The sequence below is a fragment of the Dipteris shenzhenensis genome, chromosome 4 (assembly GCF_047967505.1).
Source record: "Dipteris shenzhenensis isolate YYH24624 ecotype China chromosome 4, Dip_SZ_1.0, whole genome shotgun sequence".
Lineage (NCBI taxonomy): Eukaryota > Viridiplantae > Streptophyta > Polypodiopsida > Gleicheniales > Dipteridaceae > Dipteris > Dipteris shenzhenensis.
Genome location: NC_141599.1, coordinates 27456064 through 27472706, shown reverse-complemented (window position 1 = coordinate 27472706; position 16643 = coordinate 27456064). Strand labels below are relative to the sequence as shown.

General features: G+C 43.3%; 1 protein-coding gene across 1 annotated transcript in view; it reads right to left on the bottom strand.

The window, feature by feature from the left end:
- LOC147902665 (uncharacterized) overlaps positions 1–16643 on the bottom strand; it is a 300605-nt gene that overhangs the window by 41075 nt on the left and 242887 nt on the right. The window contains exon 16 of the mRNA XM_087373911.1: positions 10767–11040. Coding sequence (XP_087230037.1) covers positions 10767–11040 — 274 coding nt within the window. The remainder of the gene's footprint in view (positions 1–10766; positions 11041–16643) is intronic.

Sequence of the window (16643 nt, the reverse complement as noted above, 5' to 3'; positions counted from 1 at the left end):
CCCGTGAGGCGTTGACGAAGAGGAAAGCATCGATGGCGTCCCGGATTGTCAACATGAAAGGCTAGCAGGTCCCGTAACGCGCTGAAATACAATTGGGGCTTGCGCGCAGGGGCAAGTCGGCAGTGCATAGGATTAAATGACTGCGCACGTACCAAAGGTAGCCTTTGAGGAGAAATCGGAGCGAGGTCAGAGCGCAATTTTTGAAGGATATAGATTATAGGACGATGGGCGGCAGACTGGAGCGATGGAAAAGAATCTAGCGCAACTTCTAGAACAGGCGAAGATTTCGAGTCTTGAAGTTGCATTCGGTGCATTAAATTCGCTGCAGAGCGACTGTTCAGAATCAGTTCCTGTACTTGGACTTGGACGGGTTTTTGAGAAGAAGAAAGCCCAGGGAGAATCTTTTTCCTTTCGTTTGAGTTTCTAGTTTTTCGATTTCTCTCTGCGGTACGCAATAACAGAGTGGAAATCGAAAAGTTGTATATACATACCACTTTGGAGTTTGGCGTGTTGAGAAAAAAAAAAAAAAAACCAGAAAAGGGAGAGAGTATATAATTTCGGGAAAAAAAAAGAAAGAGATATATATACATTTTATTTTTTCTTTCAAGAAAAAAATGGATACCGAGGGACAAGATTCCAGGATGAATCCTGAAGAATCTAGGATTCAATCCACACAACAGATGTCACATCATGCAGTACCTACTTTGATTGGTAGGATTTCGATATTAGAGGATGCTTTACAGCAGATTATGAACCAGCAGCTTCAAGTGAATGCTGGTCAAAATGAGATCAGAGAGATGGTGCAAGCCTTGTCGGCTAGACCGTCTAGGATTGATAAGGGCAAAGCTCCAGCAGAGCCAGAGCCCAGTATACATTCCTTAGAGCGCGCAAGGGTCAAAGTGCCCAATATCGCTAATTATAGACCGGAGAAGTACGCTGGTCGGATGACCGAGCGCAGCTCTGATGTGATCGAGGTTTGGTTACACAAGTGGGAAGAAGCCTTCGCCATTTGTGAAATTAGATCCGATCTAAAGAAGATCCGCGAGGCCACACACCTGTTTATTGAGGCAGCGGGCAGATGGTGGATAAAGCAACAGAAGGATCAAGTTGCTCCAACCACCTGGGAAGGGTTTAAAGCTGAATTCAAGAAACACTTTCTTCCACCTGATGAAGAATCCCGAGCTTGGGACGCTTATAGAAATCTTCATCAGAGGAGTCTGTCAGTGGCAGAGTACACTGACAAATTCAGAGAATGTGTCATGAAAATAACAGACCCTCTCCCTATGTCGGTTCAGTTAAAAGACTATATCTATGGACTGAACGACAAGATCAAAATGGAAGTTCGGGCTAAATATGTGACTACACTAGATGAATCTATAGTAGTAGCCCTGCACTATGAGGATGCCAGAGGCAGATCTGGTGGATTTGTGCAGGCAGGGACTCAGTATGAGCACCCGAGAAAAGGGGGATTTCAGAGGAAATGGGTTTCAAAGATAAGTGTCTCACAGCCAAGTGGCCAAACCAAGCAGGTGAAGCCGGTTGAGGGACCAGTAAAAACAAGTACCACCGTTGGGGTGAAAAGGAAAATAACTCCAATGGCAGCCCGGGCTTGGTCAAAGTCCTCGTTGACCCCTGAACAAAAAGAAAAAGCTAGAAAAGAAGGATTGTGCTTCGGCTGCCTTCAGCGACATCAGTGGAAGGATTGTCCACTGAATAAAGACCGTCGCACGGCTAATATGATAAGATCTGAATGCGACGTAGAAATGCAGGAGAGTCCCAATGCGGAACATATGCAGATGCAACTGGCGGGACCTTCTCAGAGGTTAGTACCTTGTTTGTTATGTGTATCTGTTGCTAAGTTAGTGACGAGTGCACCTGATAACATCCTATCTAAGCCCGCAGCAACGGGGTATACGGCCTTTAATGATACGGAGTTAATTAAAATGAAAGGGCAAGTGGCCAGTCATGATGTCATTGTGTTCTTTGACTCGGCGTCAACTCACAATGTAATTAACTCCAAGCTTGTGAAGAGGCTGAAACTAAAGACAAGTCCATCTGACTATGCGTATACAGTCAGGATGGGTGATGGAAGTTCAACTGAAGTATGGGACCAAAGGGTTACCCAGTTGGAGCTTCGGATTCAGGACTATGCTGAGAAGCTTGATTTTGAAATGACCAAGCTTGCTCATGCAGATATAGCCCTAGGGATGGCGTGGCATTCTAGGAAGAATCCAGCCATTGATTGGAAAAAGCACGGATATCAATTCAAGATGAATGATGTGCTTTATGTCTTGCGAGGTGAAAAAGATATACCTCAGGGACCGTTGGTTTCCGTGATGGAAATTAGAAAGGCTCAAGTAGAGTTTTTATTCCTTTACACAGCATCGGTAGAGCCGGTGGATGATTCTTCGGCTAGCACTGATGTTACGCAAAGTGGTGAGATGGCCAAGCTGGCTAATCTTATAACAGAGGAGTTCTCTGAATGTTTTAGGGATGAACTACCTTATGGGTTACCTCCAGAGCGGAAAGTTCAACATAAGATTGAACTAATCCCGGGGGCAGAACCTGTAAATAGACCTCCCTACAGAATGAGTTTTGCTGAAGAAGCGGAGGTGCGCAGGCAACTGGAAGAATACCTCAAGTTGGGGCAGATTCAACCAAGTTTCTCACCTTTTGCTTCGCCAGTGATATTAAAGAGGAAAAAGGATGATACGTTTCACCTCTGTATAGATTACAGAGCATTGAATAATATCACTGTTAAGCATAGGTATCCGATGGCTCGGATTGATGATTTGCTAGATGCATTACATGGAGCCGTAATTTTCAGCAAGATAGATCTTCAGTGCGGCTATCATCAGATCCGGATTAGAGCCGAGGATGTGCATAAAACCGCTTTCAGGAGCAGGTTTGGTCATTATGAGTTTTTGGTAATGCCCTTTGGACTTACCAATGCTCCAGCGACCTTCGTCATGCTTATGAACGATTTACTACGTCCGTATATCGGAAAGTTCGTAGTACATTTTATTGACGATATTCTGATATTCAGTAAAAGTGTTACTGAGCATCGTGAACACTTAAGGATAGTGTTCAGTACTTTGAGGAAAGCCAGTTTTTATGTGAATAAGAAGAAAACTATACTGTGTATGGTTAGGCTTGAATATTTAGGGTTCATAATTACTCCACAAGGGGTAGAAATGGATCCGAAGAAAGTGGCTGCGATACTAACTTGGCCAATCCCTCAGAGTCTGACCGCGTTTTGCGATCATTCTTGGGATTTGTCCAGTTTTATAGAAGGCATATCAAAGGATATTCCGGAATAGTATCGCCATTGACTGATCTGACCTCAGATAAAGTACCTTTTATTTGGGGACAGAATCAACAAGAAAGTTTTAACACCATAAAACAAGCTGTGGTCTCAGGACCGGTGTTAAAAATAGTTGATCCCCAGAAACCGTTGTTCCTAGAAACCGATGCAAGTGGCATTGCGGTAGGAGCAGTCCTCCTTCAAGAGGGAAGGCCAGTAGCCTTTGAAAGCAAGAAGCTTTCTCCCTCTCAAAGGAATTGGCCAACTCATGAATTAGAGTTGTATGCTGTTATCCATGCTTTGAAAACATGGAGGCATTATTTGTATGGTTCAGAGTTTTATGTGGATGTAGATCATGATACTCTGAAACATTTTTGTAAACAGCCTGACTTGAGGGGCCGCCAAGCTAGGTGGGCAGAGCTCATGCAGGAGTTTAATCTAACGATTCGGTACCGAAGAGGAAAAGACAATAAGGTAGCTGATGCGTTGTCTCGCATTATGCACAACCTGAGTTTCACGGTATTAGAGAGTGCTCTAATGATCGAGATCAGAGAAACTCAAAAGGTGGACGAGTTTGTCCAGAGCTTGTGGCCTAAAGCTCATGTGTTAAAACCCGGGGAAAGTGAAACGGATGACCTGGCATCCAGAAAAGGCCAAACTTATGCAAGATATACCATAAGGGATGGTATGCTAGTTAGAAATGGCAAGGTTGTAGTACCTGGTCAGAATGATCTCAGGCAGAGAGTCATTCGACAATGCCATGATAGCCCGTGTCGAGAAGACATATGATCTCGTGAGGCAAGATTTCTTTTGGCCAAAGATGAAAAAGCATATTCATGAATATGTGACACGGTGTTTCTCGTGTAAGGTAAGTAAGGCCGAGCGAGTGAAGCCACCCGGACTTTTACAGCCCTTGGAAATACCACTAAGTAAGTGGGAGAGCATTTCCATGGATTTTATTGTAGGGCTACCTGTAACCCAAGGAGGGTATAATTCTATCCTTGTAGTGGTTGATCGTCTAACCAAGATGGCTCACTTCATTCCGACTAGAGAGTCTGTTAGTGCCCCGCAAGTGGCGTATTTGTTCATCAGACATATATTTCGTCTGCATGGATTGCCTAGATCCATAGTGTCAGACAGAGATGTCAGATTTACCGGTCATTTTTGGACAGCGGTATTTGAGACACTAAGGACTGAGTTGGGAATGAGTAGTGGGGATCATCCTGAGACGGATGGTCAGACGGAGAGAGTCAACCAGACTTTAGAGGATATGCTGAGGGCATATGTGTCATTGAGGCAACATACATGGGACAAGTGGTTACCATTGTTGGAGTTTGCCTACAATGATAGGAAACATTCATCTACCGGGTTCAGTCCGTTTGAGCTGAACTATGGTTATAGACCAGCCAATCCGACTATAGTTGGAGTACCTCAGAAAGTGCCTAGTGCCGCGAACTTTGTAGTTCAGATGCGGGAGATGCTAGCACTTGCAAGAGCTAATATCCGCCAGGCTATGGATAGAGCCAAGGTGTATGCGGATGAAAATCGGTCTATAAGAGTATTTGAAGAAGGAGAAAAAGTTTTTCTCAGAATTCCTTCGCACTCGAAGTCGTTGACTTCAGGAGAGTGTGCTAAGTTATCACCTCCATACTGTGGGCCGTGGTTAATTCTAAAGAGAATAGGTAGTGTAGCCCATAAATTAGAATTGCCACAGGGGTGTAAGGTGCACCCGGTTTTTCATGTTTCGCGCTTAAAGAAATTTTTGCATACAGGTGACTCACTAATCGAAGGTGTGGTTTTGTTTCAGGAGATAGAGGATATTGCAAGGCGCCAGCCAACAAGAATCCTGGACCGAGGAACAATGCAGATACGAAATCGGAAGATACCCACGGTGTTGGTTGCATGGCATGGTCAGCCTCTATCGGAAGCTACCTGGGAATCCGTATACCAGTTACGGAGAGCTTTCCCAGATTTCATCATCGAGGACGCTGATGCTTGAAGAGGGAAGGAATGTTATGCTCTAGCCGAGATAGCATGACCTCGGATAGATCGGTGGGCATTTTCTCTTAGATGACCAACTTTTGTAATAGTTAATGTGCGTAATTAAATTGGTCAAGAGAAGTAACTGCCAAGGTTCTAGGTGAGGGCAGAATGGCAGTGACTAGATAGTTCTGAGTGCTAAGGCCTAGGTGCACCTAAATGTGCAATAATGCCAAGGGGCAAGTGGGTTTTAATGTGCCCCAAGAGAGGGGTAAAATGGTGCACCAAGTGGAGAGGCCAAAAATGCTGACATTTGGCAAGGAGAACTATCTAGGGAATTGAGGGTCTCGGGGATAAGGATGATGGAAAATAACGAATAAAAATAATATCAATGTCCCTGAGAATTGGCTGGGAGGAATAATCGTCTGCCATCGCCCGTGACTTGTATCCACACTTGAAGTAGAGCTTCGCAAATTAGAGAAAGATTATTTAACACTTGTTATCTTTTCTTTCCATTCCTAGTGTTGGCTTGCTACTCTCCCTACCACTATGATCTTTCATGTGGTATCAGAGCCATGTTCCCAGCCCTGCTCTCTCTTTCCCTTTCCCTTCCAAGAGGTTGAGGTGAGGGAGGCCAATGAAGCTACTCTATCTCATCCTACTTGGAAGGCTGCCCTCTTCTCTTCTTCCTTGAGCTCTCTTCTCCTCCTACCCAAGCCTCATCAATGGGAGTTGACTTGGAGCTAATTTACCTCGCCAACAACTACCCCTTCTTCAACCCAAAATGCCTCACCATCAGCCGTCTTGGTAGCTTGCCTCCAACTGCTAGATCCCACTGCAAACAGGCCGTACAGCCCGCTGTAGGCAGGCCGTACGGACTGTACGCAGTGTTTTCGTGCAGTCCCGTCTGCCCGTACCAGCCTGTTCGCCTGCCCATACACATGTTGCTCCAGCCTCGAAATGCGTGCCAAACAGTAGCTGCTTATGCCCTCGCTATCAGCCTCGGGATTGCTACCAAGCTGCTGCTCCTATGCCCGACATTCTCTTGGAGCTGCTGCCCGCAAGTTGGTGCCCGTATTCTGCCCGTCATTCTCTTGGAGCTGCTGCCCTTCTACTTCTGTCTGCCATGAAGAAGTTCCAGACTTGCTCCAGCTCATGAAGAACTTATCAAGGTGATCTTTCCATAGTTACACTTGCATTTTCACTCTTTTCCAGCCATGGAGTCTTCCAAATCAACTACCATTTCGTTCGAGAAGTTTAATGGTAAGAATATCCTTACATGGCAAACAAAGATGCGTCTTGTACTCATGAAAGATGGAGTTTGGAATGTTGTGCGTGGCAAGGAGAAAAAGCCACAATCAGATGAAAATAAAATTGCACACTGGGAGAATCTGAATGGCAAAGCTCTTTCTCTCATTGGTTTTGGATTGGGTGATGACGTTATTCATCATTTTGATGTTGACTCCACTGCTCACGACTTATGGGCTAAGTTTAAAGAATTGTTCGGCAACAAAATCATCAATTCAAAGGTATTCCTCAGACAGGAATTCTTCAAGCTGCAAATGAAGCATGAAGACTCTCTTCTTACTCACTTGAATCATATGGAATCCCTTGTCACTCAGCTTGCTAGTCTGAAGGCCCTTGTAGGGGAAGATGATCAAGTTGTCGTGCTCCTTTCGAGCATTGAGGAAAATTCTAAGTACCGGGAGATCATACCAGCATTGCGTGTGACACAAATGGGTTATCATGATATGGTTGCTATGCTTATTGATCGTGACAGACGGTATGCAGACACTACGGACTCCATTGTATTGTACTCCAAGGGCAAAGGCAAAGGCAAATTCAAGCCTTTCAAATGCAATCACTGTGGAAAGCTTGGTCACACCAAGGATCGCTACTTCCAGAAGCTTGCCAAGCAACAACACAAGGATCATGTCAACTTGGTTAGGATTACAACAAGTGAAGACGAAGAAGATGATGATGCTTCGACACCGACTCATGCTCTTACTGCCGACATCAGAGATCTCTCTCTCTATTCAGAGGTCTATGTACCTAATGATCGGGACTTTTGTTTCTGATCTATTTTTGATATTCCTAAAGCTTGATGTATTTTGGGGTCCTCTGCCCTGGGTAGGCCCCCGAAAATGATATGTATTGAGTGTTTGGTTTTCATCGAGTCTAAAGGTCCTTTGCCTTGGATAGTCCTCCTAAAAAGATGTATTGGTTTTCCTATTTTGGTGTGTGGCTTCCTAACATGTCCTGTTATGAAGCCAAGGGGGAATGTACTGTGGGAGCCATATGTATTGGCTTTGATAGGTCTCGTTATCACGCCTGCTGGTCGAGTTCCAAGATGTTTGTGTATTCCTAGACCTATGAGATGGTCATGTAGCCATGCTATAACGTGAGCCTCTGAGCATGTTGAGTCTCAAGCCATGAGAGTGCTTGGATCAACCTCTGAACACGCTCATACTTTAGCCTCTGAGTTACATAGGGTGCATAGTTTGATGACTGTCATTGTCATGTTCTGTTCTTGGTTCCATTCCAGTAGTCTCTCACCTTGCCTTCATGGGGGGGTGTTGAAATATGAAGCCAAAGTGAGTCTAAAATGAGTGTTCTAGGTGTGGTTTTATAGTCTAGTGAGTCCTAGACATGCCACGTGTCATATCAGGAGATATCCCATAGACATTGTGACTTTCTAGAGTCTAGTGGCACACTATATAGTGTTGTACTTGTCTATTGTCTATTACATCAATCAACATCAAGCTCTTTCGGTATCATGTGAGTACTTGTCCATTGCTTTCATTTTGCATTTTCTTTCCATTTCATTTCCATTATGCTTGTTATCTTTCCTTGTGATAGCTTGCTTCTCTCCCTACCACTATGATCTTTCAGCATAGCCTTGCTTAGTAAGTTTATCATTAGAGGACTCCTTCCTAGCATGAAGAACTCTTCAGTGTTCCCTCAACAGATTCATGGTCAAGGCAATGGTTGGCTCTCGAGAATGAGATGGATCTTCACAGATGCTCACATAAGTCTCCCTTCTTCTCTCCTCTTGGTAGCCGTTATCAAAACTTGGCGATAGATTAGATCATCGCTCTCACACGCTCCACCTTATACTCAAAATGGGAGAGACAAACATAACATCATGTGGATATGATCATTTGGCGATAGATTAGATCATTGCTCTCAAAGGTTTCCCCTCAAGACTCAAAATGAGAGGAGTAGATAGCACATCATGTGGAACTAGTATTTGTTGATCATTTGGAATATCTTATTGGGTTTTTTGAGATACACGTTTTTTGCCATTCAAGTGATAGCATCACTCAGCTTAAGAGACCGATAAGGAATTTTATATGGAGTGGACTTCATGGCACAGATGACGTTACAACCAAATGTGCTTGGGAGACTCTCATTCTCCCCACTTTGGAAGGGGTCTCAATATAATTGATCCAGATTTACAATGTAGGGCCTTGCTCTGCAAGATGGTTGTGAAGGGACTTATGCCTAGACAGGAGCCGTGGGAAGGACTTTTTCATTCGCAGCATACAGTTATGCACACCGTATTGAGGAGGTGATTGGATGGATAGTACCAGATGGATTTTCAATTCAGCCAGTCATCGCAGATATCCTTCCTCCCCTCTCATGGCTGTTATCGTGAAAGCATGGGCCAGCTTCGTGAGTACTCTTTGGAGGGTTTTCCCTTCCTCTCACGAAGAGATTGATAGGCAGCCACTCATGTGCAACGACAACATTTTGCATGAGTATGGTAGACCACTGGGTGCCTCTCATTACATGCAATGGTCTAGTTGGGAGAGGGGACCTGCCAAGCAGTGGGTACCCGGAAAGCTTTCAAAATGCTTCCAGAGGATATAAAATTTCAAATGATTAGTCATCTCAAAGGGATTGTGAGCACAATTCAGCAGATCAATGCAGCCTTGAATCCTAATCCTTCTTCAACCTCGAGCCTCATCTTCATCTTAGGCCGACCATGTATCCCAGCCTTCCTCTTAGTTTGGGCTGCCTGCATCTCAAGCTTCTTGTGTATCTCCCAAGTATCCATTGAAAATTTTCATGGCTCTTCCCCCATTATCTCTACTACAAGCACAGGTACATTGGATTCGGACGGAGCAAGAACTGAGTCATCTCCACAAAAGGAAAACTCCTCTCACCTAAATAAATATAGCTCCCCTTGAGAACGAGGCTCACTTGAAACTAAAAATCTTACCTGCCTATCTTGAATATTTATACATTACTTTCAGCTTGCTGCGTCTCCAAAGGAGAGAGCAAGACTTTGATGGCACTGAGAATCAAAGGGGCTGCCGCATGATTCCTCTCACCACATCAAAGGACACAATGCAATATGGCTTCTCACAAGGCCAATTGTGCTAGCTGTTGTATTGGAAGCTGGTCGATAGGGAAGGGGGGGTTTCAAAAAACGGGGTAAGGCAGTGAAGGGTCAATAGAAAATGCCGAAGGGCATGGGTGAAGAAAACAAGGAGGGGGAAGAGCTGAAGGGGTTCCAGAAGGGAAGTAAAAAGGATAGCGGTTCCAGGTGAGCAAAGGATGTGGGAGGGACCAGATGGGCTGCAAAGAGATGAAGATTATGGGAGCAGAGGGGGGAAGCGAGAAGAAGAGCATGGAGATGAGAAGAAAGGGAGACAAAGGGGCAGCACTGTGGGGCATGAAGGTCAAGCAAGGGGGTGACGAATTGGGCTGTAGCGCAGGAAAGGTGGAGGACTGAGAGGGGGTGGAGAGTGTAGAGGGGGGGTTAGTTTGGGGGCAGGGGACCAGGGAGGGAGGCAGGAAGGGAGCTAGGTCAACAGTGACAATGTCTTGATATGCTCTCACTAAGTATATATAGTATGAGCATGTCACATCAAATACGCAAGTTAAAAGGGATGGGAAAAATTACACTCTTTGTGCATGTCTCATCAAATACATGCGTTAAAAGGAATGGGAAAAATATTCACAGAATGTTCTATTGTTTTGTCTATGCAGGAAGACTCTGACCTTAATGCCATATTTTGTTTACAAGGGATAAAATTACTGAAAATTTTGCTTCAAATGTGGATGATTTTTTAAATATGGACATAACAGATTCAAAAGTATTGATGGAGAATCCTTATAAAGCTTATGATAATATTTTGGATCTGTAATCTTGGCATATAGCATACATTGTGGTTCAAGCTTTATCATTAACTTTCTTAGTTAATCAAATAAATGGCAGGCTCGTTCAACTTGTGTGTATATGATCGAATGCAATTTTATTCCATTAACCGTATCGTATGACCTACTAACAATGTGGTGTAGGTCGACCCATTCTTTGCATTACAGAATAGAATTCCCTATGGCATAACAAATTATGTGTGGTAATTTATGAAACATGTGGATGCAATATGATATTCTTGAATCTATATAGATACAAGGAGATCCTGATGTGTCTATGAAACAGAGTTTTAGTTCACAAAATTAAGATACTCACAGCTTGTGTGCACATGCCGACACTCCAGAAATTGCTCGCAATGCATAGAAGAAGAGGATCATCATTTGCAAGAGACTTGGTCAAACTTTCCAGGCCCTTCCAATCTCCAAGTTTGTAAAGACAATGTGCGATGCATGTGTTATTTTTTGATCTCTCATAGAAATCTTTAGCTTCTTTCCACTTTCGTCTTTCCAAGTAGAACTTACCCATGCTATCATAGGTCAAGTGGATTGCAGAATCCTCTTCAAGTATAGAAACAAGCAGTCTCTCAAGCCTGATTCACAATAATTGTGAGAATTTCTTTTTGCCTTAAAGGTTACTTTGAATGCCAATATTAGTTTGAGCTAAAGGTAAGAAAGGTTAAGCCTTATTAAAGTCACTTGTCTACTATTCACGTATTGAGCTTAAATTATCTTTTGATCGAGTTCTAACATATACAATAACATTGTTAAAGAAATAATTTACTATAAACGAAGTGCAACTAGGATATATAACGTAAATTGAACTGATACACTAAGTATATAAACCAATTTGTTCGACAGAGAGCGGGGTCGACAGAGATGGAAGGCACAAACTCTACTAGGTCTCCACAATGAGCCAAAGCTGAAAAAGTATTACTTTGAACCAGGTCAAATGGATCCAGAGTTTATAAAATCACTACCTGCAAAGGGTTACCAAGGGGCCCAGAGAGGAGACCACCCTAGGTCCTCTCGATCAAGAGGGAGGATCTGCTATGTTGAAGGAGAGATGGGCTGCTCAGGGCGAGATGGGGGGACAAGATCCAAAGAGGGGGCTTCCTAATCTATCGGAATTGAATCTAAAAGTCTACCATCTCTACCTCAACCCATCTCTATCAAGGGCAACAAGGCCAGGGGTGTCACTAGAGCCTCCAAAGTCTTCTCTGACCCATTTTTAATTCTTTGGGCAATCTCTAGCAAAGACTCTAGAAATCTTACACTTGTGTTATCAGTCCAAAATCTCAACTCTCTGCTTAAAAAGAGAGCTATCTTATTGCTAAGCATAATGTGATTATCAAAGATATTAGGGCTAGCAACCGTAACCCTAACTCTCAAAGACCGCATCAACACTGACTGCCTCTGCTTCTATGGAAGAAGCAAAACCAATGGGAGCCTGGGACCAAATCAAAAGAGGCTCCTATCATTGCCAAGAGCCGGTATTAGACCTTTGGAAGATTGGAAAACCTGATAAATAAGGAGGGTGACATGTATGTCCTCTTGTACTAGGTCAAATCCCAGTAAGAAAGATGAGAGGAAGATCAATCTGGAGTCAAGTTCTAAAGGGCTAGCCTAAAGCACCACAACTGCGACTCTACGGGAATCAAAGACCACCTGAATGTAACCTCAACCCAACAAATGAATGTCTGAAAGATGATGGAGAGAGGTCAAAAGGAAGGCAAAAGCAGCTAGTCCCTAGCTTGAGTGGGAGGGTGGAATCCATGAATGCATGTGAAGAGGGTAGTGGAGCTCTCAAGCTCCGTGTCCTTTTGAAGCCGCTAGAACTCATCTTTGGATAAAGTGCATGTTCTCATGGCTGATGGAATGGAAGAAGGATTGGTTGAATGGATATCCATTCACCAATTGTAGATGGAAGGCCTACTTGAAAACCTTTTGAAAGTCCATCTGTCACTTGTAAGGTCACTGGAATCAAGTTGATAGATCATCGACCTCCATAGTTGGGGGATGTTGTACCCAACGGATTTTCCTCCCATCACTCCCCTCCACTATTCCAGGGCCTCATCTTCGCAGCAAGAGGAAGTTGCTTTTGCCACTAGGTTGGAGAGGCTGGTATAGGCTACTTTCTCTTGTTGATGAGGATTATTAACTCAAACAATCAAGGCCTTGGCGGTGTTCCTCATCGCTACCAAAGGCAATTGATTAGCAATCAACTTCATCCAATTGTTATTGGGGGTCATATAGATGTTTACTTTGTCCAAGAATACAAGTTGGATGATGAAGACAACAAAACGTCAAGTAAATTGCTTTCAAGTGACACTTTCTGGTCTCTTGCCTTTGGCAATAGGAGAGGGACATGTATTTCAATCTTGAGATACTTTTCTCCCCCTAGTGGTTAAACATGGCATCATTGTTAACTTTGGAGCACAATGGATTTCACTTTTGATTGGTGGACATAAGGTTTGAGCCATGTACGCATGCCCATTCTGCCAATATAAGGATTCGAGAAGCTTTGTATGCAGAGGAGGGCCTTTCAAAGATGTGATCTAGAGTAACGAAAGAACCCTACTTGAGACCCTCTCATAAAGTGCTGTGATTGCCCAAATGATCTCTTGACTGCAGATCCTGCAGTGTTTGATGAGGCCAGCTCTTGACATTGTGTCAAAAGCCTTACGAAATCCACAAAGCAGCAATAAACCCTCTGACTTTGTGCTATGGCCTGCTGAATGACACTTCAAAGTTTATGTGATCTAGAGTTGCATGATCAGCACGAAGTCAAAAAAAAATACTAAAGGCTTGCTGGAAAAATGTCACATGCAGGACAGCAAAGTAATTTCAACTCCCATGAAAATAGGATTGAAATTAGGCACTGATGTGGATGAGCCAGATGTGGAAGTGACATTGTACCTGTACTTAATGGGCAGCTTGATTTATCTCATGACCACTAGGCTTGACATTTCTTATGCTGTTCGTTGTGTCAGTCAATATGTGGCACATCGGGAAGCCAGCCTTTGGCAGGCAGCCAAAAGGACTGTCAGTTACATCAAAGGTAGTATGCATTTTGGATTCTTCTATGGGCAGTCCAAAATTTTACAGCGCAAAGAGTACAAGAAAGCTAAAAGCAATGAAAGAACACTTATAGCTGCGAATTGGTTGTCACAATCATTAAGAACTGAACCCTCCTACTATGCCAAGGTCACGAAGTAATCCTTGAAGCTAACTCGCTTCACATACTGCTGCGTTTACTGGCCATATACTCAGCCTTAGTGCAAGAAAGGGCAATAGTATTTTGCTTCTTGTTCACCCATGAGATATTGCCACTACTGAGTGAAAAAGTTTAGCCACCTGCTCTTCACTGGAGCAGCTATCACATGTTTTCTTTTCACCTTTTTTTAGTGCATGAGTAGTAGTTGTCTTACTTTGAGACAGCTTTGAATGTACATTCTTCTTAATGAAAGGTTCTTCTACAAAAAAAACATTTGTAATAACCAATCATGAATTGCTTTGGTAAAGAATGCTATGGACTAAGCACATTGATATTAGATATCTAGGATTAAGCACATTGATGTTAGATATCAATTCATCCATGAGAAGGTGGAAAGTTAGTAGGTCCAATGATCTATTGCTCTACCAAGGACAATATATTCATGGAGGCTCTACTAAAGGATAAACTTTTCCTATGCAGTCATCTCCTTGGTATATAGGATAACTTGTTTCTTCAGACGACAATATATTCATTGAGGTTCTACGAAAGGATAAACTTTTCCTATGGGGGCATGTCCTTGGTATATAGGATAGCTTGTTTCTTTAGAGGAAAATTGATAATACATGATGATGCAATCTCTAAGAATCAACTCAGACTTGTTACAACTGTTTTGGATTATGGAGGTGATCGTAGGCTATGGGCTCAATAACGAATCTGACTCTAGTTCAATGAAAGAGTCCTGGGCCTCCAAAAGGATGGTGGAATAATAGTTTTGTGTGGTGTACATGTGGCACGATGCAACGTCACTGTAGGACTTAATCTAGTTCTAGAGTTGAGGGTTTCCTACAAATACCACTGTTTCTTTGTATTCTGCAATTAATTTCGGCTTCTTAAGCTTTCTCCAATGTTGTGTGTTCTCTCCTTGCTCTCACAAACTTCACAATCATTTTTTCACTAAAAAATGCATATCAATAATGTATCAACATCTTTGACTTCAATCTTGAGAAAAAATTATGTCCTTCAGTCCATTCACCACAATCTTTTTATTTCATGGCACTTTATGAGAGGGTCTCAGGTAGGGTTCATGATGGTTTCACCTTTGATTGTGCTTGGTATCGGGGCTGGCCACTTGGTGGTTTCTCATGCATATATGACACTGGGCTGAGCACACATAACTCGAGTCTTCTAGAGTGGTTGTGAGAGAAGATGGATTGATTGCAAGATAGGTCTTCTTGATTTACTCAAGTGCTCCTAAGCTGTGGAAAAGGTCGCAAGGCAGAGTAAGAGGTTATGCATTGAGAGCAAGGTCCAAGGTTCCATCCGAGTTTTCTCTTGCATCCAGTTGCTCATTTTGGCAACATTTTCTCTTTTTGATCCTACAGGGGATTCTCTTATGTGTCCATGATTATCATATCGTGAAAGTGATTTATTGTCTTTTTGGTAGTTGCATATATTCATTGACATTTCTTGGTACATGGTGTTTTCTGGTTGTGGTAATGTCAGTTGATGGTGGGGTGTTGTTCCTTCTTGATGTGGTTGTAAACGTGACTGTGGTTTAGGCTATAAAGGCATTTCACGGTTTGCTCTACCGTCTCATCACGTTTTTTGTGCCTCCAACCATGGAGGATCGACAGACCTTCAGTTTACAGGACTGAAGTCATTGGTGGTAGTTCATAGGAATCCCCTGTTTCATAGAACACCTGGTGAGGATGCTGAAAAATTCATGGAGCAACTGGAAATCACCTACTTAATTAAGAATCGGCAGGATCCATCATTTATCCCTGTGGATTTTCATACTATGTAGAGGACGAGGCTAGGAGATGGTTCCATGCTTATGAAGCCACTTAAGCAGCCGGTAACCCATCAATGGAGGTGACCTTTGATTTGGCAAGGACCGCCTTTTTGCAACATTATCAGAGGGTAGAAGATCCGGACAAATTGTGGCATGAGATCCATAATTTTGTACAAAAAGGTTCCCTTGATTTTTACATCTAGTAGTTCAATCGTTTATGGAATCGATGGTGCATGGCATTAGGAGACGAGCAGACTCCTTCTATGCTAAAGAAGGAGAAGTTCATAACTGGTGGACTCAGAGGCCCTCTACGGATGGAGTTGGAATTGAAGCCTGTATCCGATTTCCAGGAAGCAGTTGACTTGGCAAAGGCAAAAAAATGGAAAATGGTTATGGAAGTTCAACAGATGCCTAGGAGAGAGGAGCTGCCTACTATAAACACTTTTGTCCCACATGCAGGGGCATAGGGAAATGCATGAGGTGGGCATATTCAAGAACCTTAGTACGAGTCTTTTGGGCGAAGTAGGAAGAGGACAAGGCAGAGGACCCAGACCATTTTTTCAGAATCCAGAGTATAGATAGGATCCGAGAACAGGTATAGAAGCTAATCCAAGGAGGTATGAACCTTAACATTCACTATTTTAATTGTGGAGAATGGGGTCACACTCGTCCGAATTGTGATAAGCCTCCCCGTATAGGAGGAGATATGTTCCCCTTGCTAAGCAACTTGAGCAATCAAGCAAATGAATTTGGAATAGAAATCAAGGGTATGCCTAGCACAAGTGGTTTGACACCTGAGGAAAAAGGAAAGCAGAAGGTAGATGAAAGGCAGGCTCCACTGTTTCACCAATACATCTAGAAGAGCTTGAAGTGATGCCAGTGAAGAGGGGTAGGGCGAAAGAGCTAGAAAATGGGCCTAATGATGCCAGGAGGGGGAAACGGAAAGAGGGGGATTTTGCAACAGGTAAAATGAAGTCAAGACCGCGAAGGCCCTTCTAGACAGGGGATCTACCACTTGGGGGAGCTCAAGAGAACTACTCTCTACAAAAGGATTTGATAAACAAGGTGAACATCTCATATGGCCAGCTAATGGAACTTTGCCCTCGACTATGGAAGAGACTGGTCAACCCGCCCAAGCAGGAGAAAAAGAAAATGGTAAAGATTCATTCTTTCAAAGAATTACCAGA